General features: G+C 39.6%; 1 protein-coding gene across 11 annotated transcripts; it reads left to right on the top strand.

Moving 5' to 3' along the window:
• Nucleotides 1-2,670: 2,670 nt before the first annotated feature.
• On the top strand, nucleotides 2,671-13,177 carry nap1l4a (nucleosome assembly protein 1-like 4a). 11 transcript variants are annotated; one of them, XM_079347020.1, is made up of 15 exons: nucleotides 2,671-2,804; nucleotides 3,747-3,796; nucleotides 3,956-4,031; nucleotides 5,472-5,616; nucleotides 6,145-6,231; nucleotides 7,258-7,392; nucleotides 7,487-7,558; nucleotides 7,639-7,778; nucleotides 8,041-8,186; nucleotides 9,324-9,343; nucleotides 9,464-9,583; nucleotides 9,738-9,773; nucleotides 9,940-9,993; nucleotides 11,078-11,112; nucleotides 11,484-13,177. In XM_079347020.1, the coding sequence occupies exons 1-14, from the start codon at nucleotides 2,686-2,688 to the stop codon at nucleotides 11,081-11,083; spliced, it is 1,206 nt and encodes a 401-aa protein (XP_079203146.1). In that variant the 5' UTR covers nucleotides 2,671-2,685; the 3' UTR covers nucleotides 11,084-11,112; nucleotides 11,484-13,177. The 11 variants fall into 11 exon arrangements, with proteins under 11 accessions (XP_079203146.1, XP_079203145.1, XP_079203144.1 ...); XM_079347019.1 differs by lacking the exon at nucleotides 11,078-11,112 and having other exon boundaries at nucleotides 3,747-3,784; nucleotides 3,959-4,031; XM_079347018.1 differs by lacking the exon at nucleotides 11,078-11,112 and having other exon boundaries at nucleotides 3,747-3,784.
• Nucleotides 13,178-17,942: the final 4,765 nt, after the last annotated feature.

Below are 17,942 nucleotides of genomic sequence, written 5' to 3'. Positions count from 1 at the left end.
ACAGCTTCCTCATGATTTACAATGTATACAGACAAAGTCATTTATACCTGTTCATTATTAGGCAATGTGAATATTTTAATGTTGTAATTATGCAAGATGAAACAATCAATGTGTAAAAAAAAACTACACAAACTATAAATGTTTCATACATTGGTAAAAGCCACCAGGAGAATTAAACCTGAGAAGAATCACTAAGAAATCCCGACAGGATCAAATACTGCTGGATTATACAAACAGCCTTTTCCAGTCATGTTAATTTGGTTTATATAGCACAAAACCAGGATTTTTGACTCTGTGGATTTGGCATCCCTTTATCTTCAATCTATAATGGGTTTTAAATTTGTATAGGAAGTAAATCGCAAGCATTAGGGGGAGGGTCTTGTTTTCCCAGAATGAACAAACAGAAAACATATGCTTTTAAGTAAGGGGAGATGTAAGTTAGACAAGACAGTTTACAACTTTGTATTTTGGGGTGCAGGGGTCAGGGAGAAGGCACCTTTACCTCTGGGCAACATTTACATCATCAAGACAAAGGAGTCATACAAGTTGTGAACTATCTTGTGATATGTTCTGCCCCTTTTCATTCACAGACAGACAGACAGACAGACAGACAGACAGACAGACAGACAGACAGACAGACAGACAGACAGACAGACAGACAGACAGACAGACAGACAGACAGACAGACAGACAGACAGACAGACAGAGAGAGAGAGAGAGAGAGAGAGAGAGAGAGAGATGTGACAATATGGAGACCCCAGGAAGAGTAGCTACTTTTTAACAGAAGCTAATGGGGAGCATAATGAACAAACAAACAACATAATCTGCAGATTTGCGTCTTCAATGTCCGTCTTTTCAAAGTCATACCACCTTGATGGGTATCAAGATGAGCCACAATTTGCAAGTAAATCAAACACTTCTGTTTATTCACTCATTTTAACTTCAGCTATGCTATATCTTTGCTTAGTAGGGTATAGATACAGAATAAGTGGAAACACAGGAGCACACATTGTTTGGGGAGCCAGGTGTGTGTCTGCCTACTCAGGAGGTAATCTGGGAGTCAGTCTCTCTGATAGGCTGAAGCTGTAAAGTACAGGCTACATCTTCGTGTTACAGCTGCAGGTGTTACCATTGTCTTAACAGTATCACAGTCACTTTAACAAAGACTTTCACAGTGGGTCACAAAACTATCAAAGGCTTTAACAGACTAAATTTAGAGCTTTTTGATTTATTAGCTGCAACTATTATTCTACATCACACAAAGGTCAAAATGCTGATTACATTCTATCTAGTGTACATTTACTTACTGTTTAAAATTAGCAACAGTACATTTGTTTCATGATCTCCAGCTCGTCCTAAATGCTACACAATCACATTTGATTACCTCTCTTGGAATAGAACCTGCTGGTAAATGTCACACTTTGACAGGCACAATGCTCGGTCACCAATCGTACCCTGAGGGACTGCAGTGCTGTCACTTCCTCTCAAGTGTGCAGAAAACACAGTGGTTGATAGTAAACAGAAAGAAAGCCAGATTTAAGTGGGGGTTTTTTTTTTTTTTTTTTTTCACATCTTTAACTTAATGGACTATTTCTGCAAAAAGTACATTTCAAACAGGAATAAAAACTTCATGCTGGAACAGTCAAGTACTGCATGTGAATAAATGATATTTTTTTAATCGTGTGCACATTTTCAAACCTTACACATATATAGGAGGATAGAAAATTACTCAATCTCCACTTTGACGCTCTGTCACACATATTTAAAATCTCCTTCAAAGGAATCTCTTAGTTAAACTGAAAATCTGGATGTTAATTGAAAGTGCAGGTAAATTATTACTTTGGTCCTACTGCCTTACTATTCCACTAGTTGATGCCTTACTCAAAAATGTTTTTTACTAACATGTGGTTTCATAGCAAAGATGTAGCCTATAAATTTTGCGGTGGATTGATATAAATCAACATTGCATTCCTACCATCTTGTCAAAATGTCTTGGAAGAGAGAACACACTCTTGAGTCTTCAGTAAATTAGGAGGAAGAAAGCATAAATAAACACACTTCAAATAACATGGCCATTGCTTGTAGTGCAAGATAAGAACTCAGCAGATTCACTGTCTCCTCTTGGTTTCATCTATGAAGCATGCATATGAAACCCCCTTGTGGTCAAACATGATATGTCAGATCCTGAGCGTTTTGGACAAAAAAAAAAGCCCGAAATCTACCTAAAATGCTGTAGAAAAAAAGCAACATTTTTACTCCGAGTTTGTAATGCCTATAATTCAATAAATCTTTGAACTCAAACATGGCAGTAAGTTTTTGATTTCAGTGGAAGGGATTGGCGTGAATGTATATGGCCTAATTCTTCCATATTCCAGATGTAGACAAAATCGATCAGATTTTAAAAAGTAGCTCATACTATTTACTGCATTAATCCCATACAGTTAAAAATCGATTTATTTTCCTTTGGAACTTACTTTGTGGACTATGATTGTACAAGAGGAATTAGGCCAATAACGAGATTTTGTTTGCGACGAGACTTTTTTGTGTAAATGTTTTGTTTTTCTGTTTATTCTGTTTGTTTGTTTTGTTTTGTTTTATTTTGTTTTGTTTTGTTTTGTTTTTTCAGAGCAAAATGATTAAAACCAAATGTGTCATTTAATGAATATTTCCCATCGAAGTACTTGAATGCAACACCATACCCTCCGTCGACAGCTGTCCAATGAAACTCCAGGATGCTGGAGCGCGTGTGCTGCTCGCGCGTTGGTGTTGAAGGGAAGACGGCGCGTGAGCGACGCGACCAGCAGGTAGGACTCCGCTCAGCTCGAGGTAAGACTGCTACACAGCGAGCCAGCACAGAAGAAAAAACACCTTTTACGTTCAGCTGCTTCTATCTAACGGGATTAATCCTGAACATCGTGCCCTCTCTGACAGATATGATAGACAATAGGTGAACTGTCTTCAAGACAATGTGTCATCGCTCGTGGTACTTTATTAAAGCGCGAGCTAACTGTAGCTAGGTCAGGTTAGCTTGTCTGTGAGGCTAGCATGTGTAGCGTTAACTTCAGTCTAATGGCCAGTTTAACTATAATATGGAAATACGTACAATCCTTGCCAGAAAAACCCATAGAGGACCGTCTAAGTCTTTTCAAACATACTGGCTACGATGGGTTAATGTAACCTGTTAACCTTTAAACCTGCCTGAAGCTTTGTTCACTGCACGTTGACTCCAATTTGTTGCTAATTTTGTAGCCCGGCTAGCTCCTGTCACATTTCTGCACCGCTCACACTCCATGGTTATTAGTGTTTCCCTGTAGATATAAAGGTGTAGCTTGAGTTGTTATGTTTTTTTGAAGTGTTCTATGTGGCTGTCAGTGGCAGTGTTACTTATTTAAATGAATGTTAATGGAGAGATGCTAACTTGGTTGTCGGACTAGCTCAGCTGCTATTAGCATGCCTGTGCGTCATCGGCCTGCGCTTGATCAGTCCACGTTAGCTCTGCTGTCTTTCTCTGTCCCTCACTGTCTGTTTTTACAGTGTCTGTATCTGTTTGTTTCTTGTCTTTAACAACATATTGTACATTTAAAACTGTTGATTTGTGTGCGACGCGAAGAAAACTCTTACACATACAGTAACTATAAAATGTCTATCCACACCCTGCTCGGGGGTTTTCTCTCCTGTTTGTGTTTCTGTGGGTTTTTAAGGTATCACAGCTTAAATGTCTAATACAGATCATTTGTTTCTGTCAGAGGAAGGTGTTGCCACTCGGTAATGGACGCCACTAAAGGTAAAGACAAAGGTATTTTTAAAATAAGCTTACCGTGCAAAATTATTATAAAACCTTGTTAGAAAAGTTTCAGTTTAACAGTGATTGTTACATATTCATGGGTCACATGTAGATAATAGCTAGTAGACACTCCAAATAAAAGTTGTAATGAACTTTTGTCTCATGGTTTAGCAGGTAAAGGAGATCAAGGGATGCAAGCTCCAGGTGGGCAGATGGACAAACCTGTCAGCTTCCACTTCTTGGAAAGGTCAGAGCGGAGGGTTTATTTTATGTTTTCTTCTTTAATTTGAAGTTTAATTTGAAATACTGCCATAGTTACAGTAACTTCTTATTGACATACGTTGATGAACAACTTAGGGTGTATTCACACCTACCTTGTTTGGTTCGCTTGAAACGAACTAAAACCCTGGTGCGGGCCTTTTGAGTAGGTTTGAATACAAACCATCAAACTCAGGTGCACACCAAACAGCCGGACCGAGACCCAGACAAAGAGGTGGTCTCCGTTTGCTTCCAAACGAACCCTGGTACGGTTCGTTTGGCGTGTGAAAGCAACCAGACCTCAGTCCGACCCAGTTCTAAAAATCGTACGGCTTTTTGGACATAACAGGCTCCCGTTGCCGCGCGCATTAAGGGAAATAATTGTTTGGTTAGCAGCACAGTGTTCTTGTTTGTTTCTATTGCCTTCTTCTTTGAATTAAGACACAAAGGTAATCTTTAGTCTATCTTTCAGACACTTTCACTAGTGTTTCATCGCTCTGTTCTTTTATTATCCAATACTTTTAAATCACACAGACTATGAACAGAACAGCAACTGCAGCAGAGTTTTCCTGGCGCTTTCCCCCCGTGGCAGTCTGATCCTCCTCCTTTCCCCTGCACCACATACTTCATTGATAACCTCGGCCACATTCATCATAACACCAGTTGATTGCCCACACATAGATCTACATTTTTTATATTATTAAATATTTTCGTACCTGTACTAAATGGGTGAAATTGTTGCTAAAATGTTCAATACCAGGACAGCGAGTGCAGCATGCAAGTTCTCCCTGATTGTTTACTTTCATCTTGCGGTTACCGCTTTACCCCGCCCTAAACCTTTTTATCCAATGATTGAACGATCTTTGCACACATGGTGTTGTTTATGAATTCTGGGCCTCTTGCGAAAAGTGCAACGTGAAAACAAACCACACCAAACCAAAAAAGAAATATTTGTATTTGGTCTGAACCAAAGAAAGTGGACTAAAGGACTTTTCTGGTGTGAATACACCCTTAAACTCAACATTTGTGGAAAAACTATGTTGGTTCTCGCCTTAAATGTGAATACTACTATTTTTAATTAAATACATTTAGACTTATTGTAAAGTATAAGTGTTGGTCTCTATAGACAACTGATTTTTGATGTAAACTGCACTCGACAGCCGCACAAGAAGAAACACTAAGGACGTTAACAAGTGCTCTCCTCTCAAGGTGCCTATGTTGGTGGAGAGTACCTTTTTGATAAGATATTTTTAATCGAGATTGTTTTAAAACTCCCAAGCATTTACATTGTACTACCTACTAACTGACATTCAATCATTTAATGTATGTAAAATCCTTACATTTGAATATTGAGGGGGGTTAGGTTGAGTGTTTTTTATCTTTTAATTGTGAAATTTATATTAATTCTAATTTTTGTGTTCTTTATTAGCATGCTTCCCAAAGTAGTGAAGAGACGAGTGCATGCCTTGAAAAGGCTACAGGTGCAATGTGCCAATATAGAGGCGAAATTCTACGAGGAGGTCCATGAGCTTGAGAGGAAGTATGCTGCTCTCTATCAACCACTGTTTGAGAAGGTACCTTAAATAAAAAAAAAAACCTTTCCTTTGCTTGTTTTGGCTGTCACCCCTGAACTGTGCATTTTTATGTGAAATTAAACAGACAAAACTAGAGCAGAAGCAGACAACTATGACTCTCTGTTTGCTATCTGATGATCACTTTTCTTGTTTCCTGCACTAACGGGTGGTTAGATGTCTTTCTGGCCTGAGCTGAGGTCGTTAAAGACGCATCCTTAGTGCTAAATTAAAAACTGCTACAACGAGTAGTCGACTGTTCTTTTGTCAGTCAAGGCTATTTCCAGAGCGAGTGACAAGAATTCTGCCATTCTTAGTCGCAGTGAAGACTGGCAGCTGTAAGCCTACTGCACCTGTCTGTGTATGCATGTGTGTCAGTGCACGAGTGTAAGCCCCTATCAAATGATGTGAACCTCAGTGTACACGCTGAAAAAAACACTATCAAATAATGCTTGTTCATTTACAAATGTTGTACTACAACCCAATCATTTCTTATAATTACAAACATTTTGCCGTGTGTGTGCTTTACAGAGACGAGATGTAGTCACGGGAGCAGTGGAACCCACAGACGAGGAGTGTGAGTGGCACAGTGACAGAGAGGAAGAGGAGGAGCTAGCTGTAAGTGCAGCTTTGACGCTATTATAGTAGGATCCTGATTACAAAAATATTTTTTTTTCACACATGAGAGTAAATGATTTGAATGACAACCACAAAAGTTTTCTTCTCATAGATGATACTAGGGGTCTCCCATAGAACTTTAACCTGAACTTATCTGTGTAGTGATTTGTAATGCCTATTACTGATAGATACGTAGGAAACATTTCGTAAGCATAAACATGACGGGATCAGCAAAGACAGAAGACTCACCGCTTTATCACTGGGTTCAATCTACACAAACAAACAGCAGTAACCTTCAGTGAATTATAAGGGAGTTCTCAGAACAAACTTAATGCCCAAAGTGTTTCCCTCCTGGTGTATTTATCAAATACTTGACTCATAGATTTAGGTAGCCTGCCGCGAAACCGCTTTTTGCACGGCCCATTTAAAAAAAACTTGAAATTATTGCACGGCTTGACCTAGGCCGTGCAAATATCTACATTTAATAGACGTGCTTACTACACAGGTTTCTATACGGTGCGCTAAATATCTGATTAGGCTACATTCTAATTCTGGCAAAGAATATGTTTGCCGAATACCGGTACTGAAAAGCTTAAACCCGATCCCGTTTACGTTTCTACAGCCATCCGTGCCCTATTTGGTAGACGGCGTGTCAGACGGATGACGATAGCCGCTATGTAAATAGCGTCATATGATAGCATCTAACAGTTGCTGTGCATTTAAAACCATTATACAGGTGAATAAGTTGAACTGGTCAATTTGAAATTGGTCATGATCGTGATTTTGCCATTTTAAAGAAAAAAAAAAAAGTCCTGATATATTTTTCTCATATCGTCCACCTCTAACTGGAAACAACTTTTTTTCTTTTATGAACACGTCTTTCTATGAACTTGATGATGTCTGCTTTCTTTGCACCAATGAGATCTGTTTCCTGAAAAAGACCTTGAGCTCTCCCTAAAAGATCTCCAAACTAAATTGTCCAGATTTTCTAATCAGTGACAGTGAACTTTGCATCTCTGCCTGTAGGAGGAAGTAAAGGAAAAAGCAGCTATTAAGGATTCAAAGAAAGAGGAAGCCGCGCCACAGGAAGACCCCAAAGGCATCCCAGAGTTCTGGCTCACCATATTCAAGAGCGTGGACATGCTCAGTGATATGCTACAGGTACCTTTAAATGAACTATATTTGAACTTTCGACACACAAACCTGCACACACCTGAAAATGGTCTCTGATCTGATGTCTTTCATTTACAAACAGGAACATGATGAGCCCATCCTAAAGCACCTGAAAGATATTCAAGTCAAGTTTTCTGAACCAGGACAGCCAATGGTCAGTGTCATCAACTATTGTAAACAAACTGAAATAGAGCCAAACTGCTCAGTGATAAACCCTTTGTCGTTCTTCTACAGAGTTTCACACTAGAGTTTCATTTTGAGCCCAATGGCTACTTCAACAATGCCGTCCTCACTAAAGTCTACAAGATGAAGTCAGAGCCTGATACATCAGACCCCTTCTCATTCGAGGGTCCAGAGATCATTGATTGTGAAGGGTGAGAGCTGGACAACACTAACATGTTTGTTAAATTGCGGCTTTGACTCCTATGATGCTGCGTTTTAAAGGGGAAATGGAAGGTGTAGTTTGGAAAACATTCCTCTTCACTCGTGCTATATTAATCTCTCCTGATTTAGCATCCCACATATCAGCCTCCTCTTGGCACTTCCTCCAACGTTTACCTTTTTTGCGTTCTTACTTTCTGCCGCCTCTCACTTCTTCTTCTTCTTCTTCTTTTTTTTTTCATCTTCTCTCTCTAGCTGTCAGATCGACTGGCACAAGGGGAAGGATGTGACGGTGAAAACCATAAAGAAAAAGCAGAAGCATAAAGGCCGTGGCACCGTCCGCACTGTTACCAAACAGGTCCCCAACGACTCCTTCTTCAACTTCTTTAACCCTGTTAAAGGTGAGAGCACGCCGAACTCCTGTATGTTACATTTTAAATCTTTGCTTTCTTAGCTGTGTATGCACTGTTCACAAACTCCCTTAAGCAAACTTCAATCACTGAACGCTCAAACATTTCTGCTTGACAGTGAATGCGTCTGTGATCCCTGCAGGCGGGCCGATAACATTCAGCTCACGTGGGTTTATCTTTTGTCACTGCATTTAGCTGACTCCAACAGCAGGTGGCGCCAGACTCTTGTCGGATTGTGCGGTGGCTCATCTGTGCGCACAGATCTGTCAGCGTCTCTGTTGTTCAGTGATGACGTTCATGAGGGGTTTTTCTCACTAAACTGAACAACTGTAGAGTTCATGTTCCTCTCAGTAGACGACTGAATGAAACATTGAGCCCTAATGACATTTCTTGTGTAGTCATGCTGACATGTTGGGACCTATTCTGACTTTGCCAAGTTGACCTGATCCCTAATTGGCTGAGCTATTGTTTTTCTTACAGGTTCAGTCACAGCCTCAGTATATAAGTGGTGAATATAAATAGCTCTTTGAAAAGTGTGTTCAGGTGTGAAGGGCAGAGATTGTGTCGATCATTAGCGAATAAGCCGTCACTCACTGATCATGTGAAAACGCGAGAAGAGCACATGTAACTCGGCTGCTGTGCAGTCCGTGGAGATGTGTTTTCCATTTTTCATCCTGGCGACAGAAGCAAAACAACATCATCGCAACTTGTCCTGTCAAGTTTACTCTTTAACTCCCGAGAGGCCTGCTCGCTCTGTGCTTGTTTAAAACAGTTTCCGATCATGCGGTATTGGGGTACGGAGCGGAAAGAAGAGATGATGTCACCTGTTATCTGGGGGGAGGAGCACAGCTGTTGTTGTAAAGAGCCCATCACCTTCTATGCACGCTGTGACCTGCTGTTCGTGATATGATGCCATCGATAATAACCACAGACGTTTCCTTAAATGGGATGCTAATGAAAGCTTTTAAATGACAAATGTAACATCCGTTGTGACTGATTGGTCAAACTAATAATTATATTTAGGATGTGTCACTGTCAAGCTTTTCCTGCATTGATTTGCCTTGTATAGTCATCGTACAGGACTATGTCGTTATATTATTGCCTAACTGATGTTCTCTTTGTCTACAGTTTCTCCAGATGGAGAGATGGTGAGTAAAATGTAGCTCATTCTTCTTCAAATCACTGCCTGTTATTCTTTACCACTCTTCTCTGTTGTTGTTGTTTTTTTTACAGTGTTAAAATGGTCTCATTGTGATCTTCTTTTCTAGGACGAGGACTCTGAGTTCACTCTAGCCACAGACTTTGAGATCGGTCATTTCTTCCGTGAGAGAATAGTTCCCAGAGCGGTGCTGTATTTCACTGGAGAGGCCCTGGAGGATGACGAGAGTGTAAGTGTTTTTTTTTTGCTGTGAAACAAGCGCCCTAAAAAATAATAAGTGAGCACTATAAAGCCACAACGTCCGATTTTTGCAGACTAACAATGATCTGTTAAGGACATGAGCTGAACTTGTCTGAGCTCTCGATGTAATTGTTTTCGTACAGTTTGAAGAGGAGGAGCTGGAAGAGGGAGATGAAGAGGTAAATGCTACTGCTTGAATTCATTGTGAATTTGTTCTTAAAAGTCAGACAGCTGGTCTCTATCGTCAAACATGTCGCAGCTGTAACCATTGATTCTAGAAGTCCTGCTTTATACTTTGTGAAAAATCGGGTTCTTTGACTGTTTCGTCTCGTCTTTGTGTCTCAGGAGCAAGATGACGATGGGGATGATGACGACGATGAGGGAGACTGTGACCCCAAGGTCAGTAACTTTTACATTTTCATTTCTGCCGGTTTGACAAATCGTGGCTCTGCTCATGATGTACATGGTGTCCTTTTTGAAGTTAACTCCAAGCTCAGTCATTTATTTCTAAGTCTTCTGGAGTAATGCTACACCGTCTGGCCTGTCAAACGATTTACAGTTTTGATCACGTTTGACTTTTTTCATTTGAAATCAGGTAGGTCCTTCTGGTAGATCAAAGGTTGCCACATTAACTTCCCACAGAAAAAGAAAGTTGTTAGGAATGTAAAGTTCATTAAAAACGTCTGAAAGGACGAGTTAAAAAGTGAAATGTTTGTACACATTGACTGGTCAGCTGAACGCTTTAAGAAGCATTAGTGTCATTCTCTTTTGTTACTTTGACTTTAGAGAGAGACAAAATACTGCACAATAATCACTGAAAAATGATATGCTAACAGGTCGGGGTTTAGTCTGTCATCCATTCTTGTGTTTGAGCAGTGATAAACTTATTCTCAAATCTTGTAAAGCATCTGCACTTAACATTTTAGAGCAGTGTGTTTTTAGCCACGCAGTTTTAAAGCTTTAACTGAAGAGCTGTGACTGCTCTTACATTACATCTCAACAGCAGTCGTTCCTGCATACGGCAGACTTTTTTTGAAAGGTCTCAGTCTCAGACCGTTGGTTACAAATTATGATGTAACAGCAGCCTGTGAAAGAGCCTTTATTTAGTGGTTTGAGCTGACTACACTGAGCTATTCCAGTCTGATTAAGTGCACACCCTGGCCTGTTAGCAGTTTCTTCAGAGGTGAGCAACAACCATGTTTTGTCTGTGTGTGTGTGTGCGTGTGTGTGTGTCTGTGTCTGTAGGCGCTGAGTGTTTCTCCCGTGGTACCCACTCTCAGCTCATGAAGACATGTTCAGTCTGCTCATTCGCTGACCTCAGCAGTGTCTCACTGTGCTTCAACTCTGTAGCACTTTGAGATGTATGAATGTGAAGTGCTCTACAAATGAAGTGTATTATTATATTGACTGTCATTTCTGAATGTGATGATTAAACTTGTGCATGTTGTTGTCTCTCCCTCCCCTGGATTCCCCTCCATTACAGGCATAATCAATCATTCTCACCCCATGCATTTCTAGGTAAGGGAGAAGTAAGGATGGAGTCCTGCATACATTATACAACGCTACTTTAGGCTTTGGTTTAGTATTCTTTCTGCCTTTCTCTCCCACTACATCCTTGATACTCCCTTTAGTCAGATGTGTTGAAGACCCTGAACTCACATCTTGGTTAGATGCTCCTTTTTAGTCCCTGCCCCCTTCTTTTTCTTCTATCATCCTATCTCAGTTTCTAACAGGTTTCCCTTTGCTGTAACAAACCAGGGTTAAAAAAAAAAAAAAAAAGTAGATTTCTTCTTCTCTAGTCTGCATCTGCTATGTCTTTAGCCTCTTCTTGTTGGCTTCATTAGCTGTCTGGCTTCCTGTTTGCTAAACTAGTTCTTCTCTCCCCACAGAAAGAACAGCCTCAGCCTGCCGAATGCAAACAGCAGTAACCGTGGTGACCAGAAGATACGGAGACCTGTTGTCCATTAAATCAGTTCTTAGCCAATCAGCAAGTCCTCCAATCTTGCAGGCTCCGCCCTTTTATGAACTCTCATCCAAACGCAATAGAACGCAAACCAGACTGCGTTTTTACTATGTGCATGACTTCTTTTTCTTTCGTCTTGCGCCCATCTCACCCATTTTTATTTGGCGTCATTCAAACTCAAAGCAGGAAGTGACTTGACTGAGATAAAATACCATGGCATCACGTAGGGACAGTCCTCTCGTAAAGTGGAGTGGCTTATGACTGCCAAGAAATTCAAAACATCTTATGGATAAAAAAGAAAGGAAAGGAATGGATCCCAACTTTAGTTTTCATGGACATTAATCAGTTACTCAGGGTTTTTTAATGCCAACAAGCGACATGTAAGTTTACTAGGAAACTGCTGAACAAGTTTGACTTAATCTTTCACTGGGGTTGCTGCAGTGTTTTTCTTTTTGTTATGGTGTTTTTAAGAGACATACAATGTATCATTTTGAATTTAATTTTCTGTTATAAATGTTCATTGTCTTGTCATTAGACTATTTATTCTGGTGTCATGCAGCTGTATGAAGTGGTGCATTCTGGGAACTCCTGAGGCCCAGCCGCAGTAATACACTCATTCTCATTGGCTCAATTCTTTTTTTCTTTTTTTTGGGCTTAGCAGGTCAGCAAAACGTGAATACTGCCAAGTCGTGTTTTTTTTGTTGTTATCAGAGTGAATTACAAACAGAAAAATTGAGTTCTGCATTAAAACTGATCAATTCTGCAACTGATAAACAAGCATTTAAAATGAGCACTTGAATGAACACAGAACTGTGTGGGTTACCACAATCTGTCATATAGATCTCTTATCCTGTTTGCCCGATCAGCCCTGAAATGTTCTTTAAACTTTCTTTAAAGAGAAGAATAATTGATTATATTCAGACTTTTGAGAATGTCTCCACATTGGTTGATTTCAGCCTGTTGGAATTTCCCAACGATCACATCCAGTCTGGTGAATATTTCCTTAACAGATAACACATGAATGCCAACGCAGTTGCTGACTCGCAAACTTCAGTGGATGTTCACTTCTGGCTTGACTCTTGTTCTTAACAAATGCCATTTCAAGTCGGTGACGGGGCAGTGTGCGGGAAGTTTGGAATAAATGTAAATTCTGTTGCCAACAAGCCAAAATGAACGACTAAACGCGCCGTCCTCTTTTATAAAATTGTTTGCCAATTATCATTAACACACTGTAATCAAATTCAGCATTTAAAGTTGTTAAAAACTATATAAGTATTTATGTTCTTGTATAATGATTCAGTAGAATGTCTGTGGAAAACAAAAAGAAGAGGTTGCCAATGTATTTTATATACTGCACTTGGATTTTGGTCATGTGTTGACTGGCCAGCGACAGCAGTTAACAGTGGGAAGAAAACCTATCCCTTCTCTTTTTAAAAAGAACGATTGTAAATCTTGACGGATCTCTGAGCCACGGCTGACATCTTAAAATATACAACATTGGACCGTGTGCTAGCAATGGCCTTAACTGGTTCTTATTCAACAATTTGTTACTTGCGCAATATTTCTTTTCAATTTGTACAGTTAGTTAAAATATTCTATTAAAGTTGTGCGACATGAAAACGTCTTTGTCTGACTTCTCTTTTAATAACCATGTGACTACAGCTGCTCTTTTGACTCCTTCTCTATTAACCAAAGTATCTTTTACTTCCTCACAGGTAACTTCACCTCTCAGTTGACTTGAGTCAAGTGTTTGCCCCTCAGACAAAACAGAAAGTACATTGTGTTCAGAGTAGTTAAAAGTTAAAGAGCCTCTAAAGAGGTTGAGCTGTGTGAAAGAAACGTATCATCCATAATGTCTGACCGACAGGTCTCTCTCTCAGCAGATATTCTGACTTGACAATAAGAGAGGAAGGAAGACCTAACTGAATAAACAGCGTCATGTTTGGTTGTTTTTTAGTTTGTTCTTTTGACAGTCGGCCAGTATTCACCGTAACACAAAATATAATTGAGCCAATTTATTTTTTACAATTATACCAGTGATCTTCCTTCATTGACATGTCGACACAGAGAAAGGGCAAGAAAATAAGTCATCGAACTGGTTCCACTGGTCAGCTCACAACTTGCTGCTAAGCGTTTGCGTGCTTCTCTAACTTTCCTTGTTGATCTGATGCTGAAAACAAGGCACACACTGCCTTCACTATTAGGCATTGTGGCGATATGCAAATCATGAAAGGAAGTTTAGAGTGAAGTATGCGGTCTAACCCTAAGCTCGATGGCCTCAGACTGCAGGAACTGACCCTTTCCTTCCTCACCAGCACCATGGTGACTTTGTACCAGCCTGGTGATCTCCAGGCTACAGGAATTTGCGAATGGTCCACCAAACATCAGGCAAGGCAGCCAGAATGTCTGGAATTCTGTCTCACAGATAGAGAAAGCATGCACTCTTCTGAGAGACCCTTGTAATGCATTGTGGGAGATAATGGCTGAGTGCTCTGAACTTTCTGGAGGAGGTTGAAGGCTCTGTTTCCTAGCAGCACAGGTGTTCCTCCGAGTGCTGAGAGACGGGTGCTTTTTCTTATACTTGATGCATCCATCAACACATCCATCTGTGTGTTAGCAGCCGAGGTGACAACCTGTGGTGGTGTGAGAAAACAAATGTCTGGATTAGATTGAGCTCAGAAAGGCACTGTAAACACTTTCCAATCATCCACTACTTGTATACATATCGAATACTACAGCTACGGCACTCCACAACAGGCACAAAAAAATATATATCTCCAACTTTAGAGATTTTTCTCTACAGACGAGGGAACAAGACTGTATTCATTCAAGCTGCTGTGTGGGGGTTTTAGGATTGCTGCACAGTAACAAGGAGGCCAATTGTGTCTCAGCTCTCGTTTCTGTGCTTTCTGTAATGAGGCCAAGGGAATGGTACTACTCAGTGGTGTTGGACGGATAATTTACCATTCTATCAGATTGCACAGAGAAATGTTTCCCAAATCTGTTTCGTCAACCAAATATACAATTTATACCTCAAGCACGTGACTAGCATTTTGACTCGTTGTGTATTTAAACTACGAATTACTTCAACCAATCAATCAATCAATATTTATTTGTATAGCACCTTCCAGTACTTCCAGTATTATTCATAGTTGCTAAACTCAAGTGACCCTAAGGGATGTCTAATTATACTTCATTATAAGAAGAATTCTGCAATATGGTTACCTTCACCTTTGGTGCCCTACGTTTATTATCACCCCAATACTTATTTGTACTACAATACATTAATATACAGGCCTTAACTTTAAACACATTTATTCTACACTTGTGGTATTAATATGAGTAATTTTTGCTAAAAAGAGCACTTATTTCTCTGCTGAAAAGTATTATAGGTTAATTAATTTATGTTTAGGATGTTTGTCAGACAAGTGTTGCATGTTGTTCTGTCTTAAAGAAATATGTAGAAATAACACTGTAGACTTGTTGTAACACCAGATGTCCCTGGATGCTGGAAGGTGAGATCCAGAGAATGAAAGAGGTGTTCAAACTGAGTGATTGATTTTAAATAGGAACAGTGCGCATTAATAAACATAATAAACGTGTATATAAGCCAGAATGAAGTTATAGACTCATTTCCGTCCGTAGTCTTGTTGCAGGTTGGTGGTTTACACATACACAAAGGTATATAAACACATTAAATGGTACACATAAAGAAGGACCAAAGGTGACTTTGTCATGTTGTTAAAAACAAACAAACAGAATAAAGGGATCTTCAGAGGGTAACACATGTTCACTTCTCTGATCGTGTAGAAAGAAAGGAAGATGAGAAGGTAATAAAGACAGAAAGCTTTAAATGAAGCTTTTTATTTTAAAGCTTAATCCTCTATGCTCCATCCTCAGCCACCTGATGTGTCGAAAGACAGAGAGAGTTAAACATGTATGAACAACAAGAAATATATATAGACGAAGTTTGTTTGATGGGGAACAAAGAAAAGTATTTATACTGCTGGATTATCCCTACATCAAGATTTCGTTTTAACTTCAACCAGCAGACAGAACTTCAGTTCTTAGTCTTCTTCCTGCTCTCTTCTCAGCTGCAGCTGCACCCACAGTCCTCCTCTTGGCCCAAAGGTGCTGTTGGCACAGACTCTACATGAACATGAGAACACATGAGTGTGCATGAATGAGTTTGTCTGTGTGGGGTCTTTGTATCATCGTCTCCCGGTCGGAAGTGATACGAGCCAGATTGAGTTGAAGTAAAAGAGGGGATAGAGAGGTTCTTTATGTTGCTGATGCAGGTTTGTGTGCAGAACTAAATGACTTAAACTGACACTGGATAAAGAGCCTTTAAAGACCTGATGTTCCTGATGTCTTTAACACAAGAATTCACCATCTTTGAAATTCAGACAAATTCAGACCTGTGTCTTCAACTATAAACTGCACAAAGTAAAAAAAATCTTCTATCTCATCTTTGACGTCAGCCAGAATGTGATCCCATTGGGTCTTGACTGAAATTTCTCAACATTTACTTGATAGATTTATGTTGGATTTAGGACGACACATTCATGTTCCCCAGAGGTTGAATTTCAGGGATTTTGGAGATACCTTGTCTTCTTTCTCTCCATGGTACAGACATTCATGATTTTTGTTATGAATGTCTTCACAGTTTTTAATTCAGAGCCATCCTAATGTCTGATTTTTAATAACTGCTTTGGCTTATGATCAATCTGACAATTCCACCAGCCTCAGGCTTTCTTTGTGTTTGGAGCTAATCCGCAAATGAAAGAGTCCTCAAAAACCCAAATCAAATGCTGGAACTGAAAAAAAGCACATCATTTAATTGTGAGCAAAAAAGCATTCAGCTAAAAGCAGCACTGTGGCTGTGTGCAGCCTCAACGAGCAGTTAGTATGATGACGCTAAAACTGGTGTCCTGGACTCTCAATCTTCTCACATGAAACTCTCCTGACGTTGGGTGAGGGATAAAACCCCTCACACAAGTCATCCATGCAGGTTCAGAAACACTACAACAAGAATAAAAGGTAAAATACAAACCTGTTTGCTTCACGTATTTAAAAGAGCCCATTTCTTTTAGCCGAAAAGCCAGTAAGGGTTAAGGGTAAGCCAATAATGTCAAAATGATCAAGCCAATGAAGTACTTTGAAACTTCAGTTCATGATCTGCAACATCCTCCTTATGCATAAAAAGACAAGGCTCAAACTAAGGGAAGAGCTTAGTGAACATTATCCTCCCGAATTTATTTTCCATTGTTTAAGGCCAGCTCTCCTTCAAATCCCTCCAGTGATGGAAATATGGAAGGATTTTGACAGCTGTTGGCCCAAACACATCTATGTATTCCCCCCTGTTCCTTTCTTTTTTTATCAATAAAGGAGCATGCTCAGTCTATCCAGCTTATGTATTCGGGGAAATTGGAGGAAGCATATTATTCAGAATAATTAAATCTAGGGTGTAGAGCAAGATGATTACAATAAATCATTGCCTGCTTCTAATTACATTTTAGAAAATGAGGGAGTTAAAAAAAAAAAACATCATTCATAGTGTTTATGAATATTGAAAAAGTATCAATCTAACCGAAGACATCAGAAACATTTCGACAGATTGCCACATTAAAAGAGACCTGTGAGCTAGATATACTTGTTCCTTTGTTAATCTGTGTTCTTAACACAGATTACTTTACGCATGGTCGCTGTGCCAGAATATTTCTTATTGGCTTTAGTGCATTATCACCCTGTACTTTGCCCAACCTGCCTGCTATGTGTGGGAAAGTTTAGTACAGCATAGTGTAAGGGCAGCGCACCTCTTTCTGTGTGGAATTATGAATGAATCTGTGAAGGACTCTGTGAATGAGCAACGAGCAGGGTGGGGTATGTTTAACCTGAATCACGCTGCTCGGCCTGTGAGCACAGCAACAGGTGTGAGGTTACATAAAAGTGGACAAAGACAAAGAAGTGAGAGGACAGACGGGTTTGAATAAATGTAAATGTTGCATGGTGTGACATGCTCAGATTTGTTTGAAGGTTAGTAAAGACATCCTTGACAGAATGGGATGAGATAAATCCTGTTCAATTTCAAGTGTTATTATTTCTATTTATGTTTAGTATTTTACAATTTTATTTAAATCACATTTAGTGTTTTTAAACTTTAAATAAGTAATGTTAAGTTGTGCTTTTATTCTTGGCTACCCCTGAAGTATTGCACCTTCAATTTCAAATCTTAAGTCTTGTTAGAAAGAGGAAGTTTAAGGTGAGAAATGAACCTGAAACCTGATTTGGATGAATGACTTTCCGTGAATTCAGACATGCTAAATCAACCCTAATGGAGTGAGTTTTCATCAACTTTTACTTTCCATTCTCAGCTTCATATGTG

Source organism: Symphodus melops (assembly GCF_947650265.1).
Source record: "Symphodus melops genome assembly, chromosome: 6".
NCBI lineage: Eukaryota > Metazoa > Chordata > Actinopteri > Labriformes > Labridae > Symphodus > Symphodus melops.
The sequence above is the reverse complement of the archived record's forward strand: the minus strand, read 5'-3'. Positions and strand labels throughout refer to the sequence as shown.

Excerpts from the sequence above, each read along its gene's own strand:
- nap1l4a (XM_079347014.1), top strand. The coding sequence starts at position 2,686 with ATGCAACACCATACCCTCCGTCGACAGCTGTCCAATGAAACTCCAGGA. Across the intron at positions 2,805-3,746 it reads GTGAGCGACGCGACCAGCAG|AGGAAGGTGTTGCCACTCGG; the intron begins GTAGGACTCCGC and ends TGTTTCTGTCAG. Across the intron at positions 3,797-3,955 it reads CACTAAAGGTAAAGACAAAG|CAGGTAAAGGAGATCAAGGG; the intron begins GTATTTTTAAAA and ends CTCATGGTTTAG.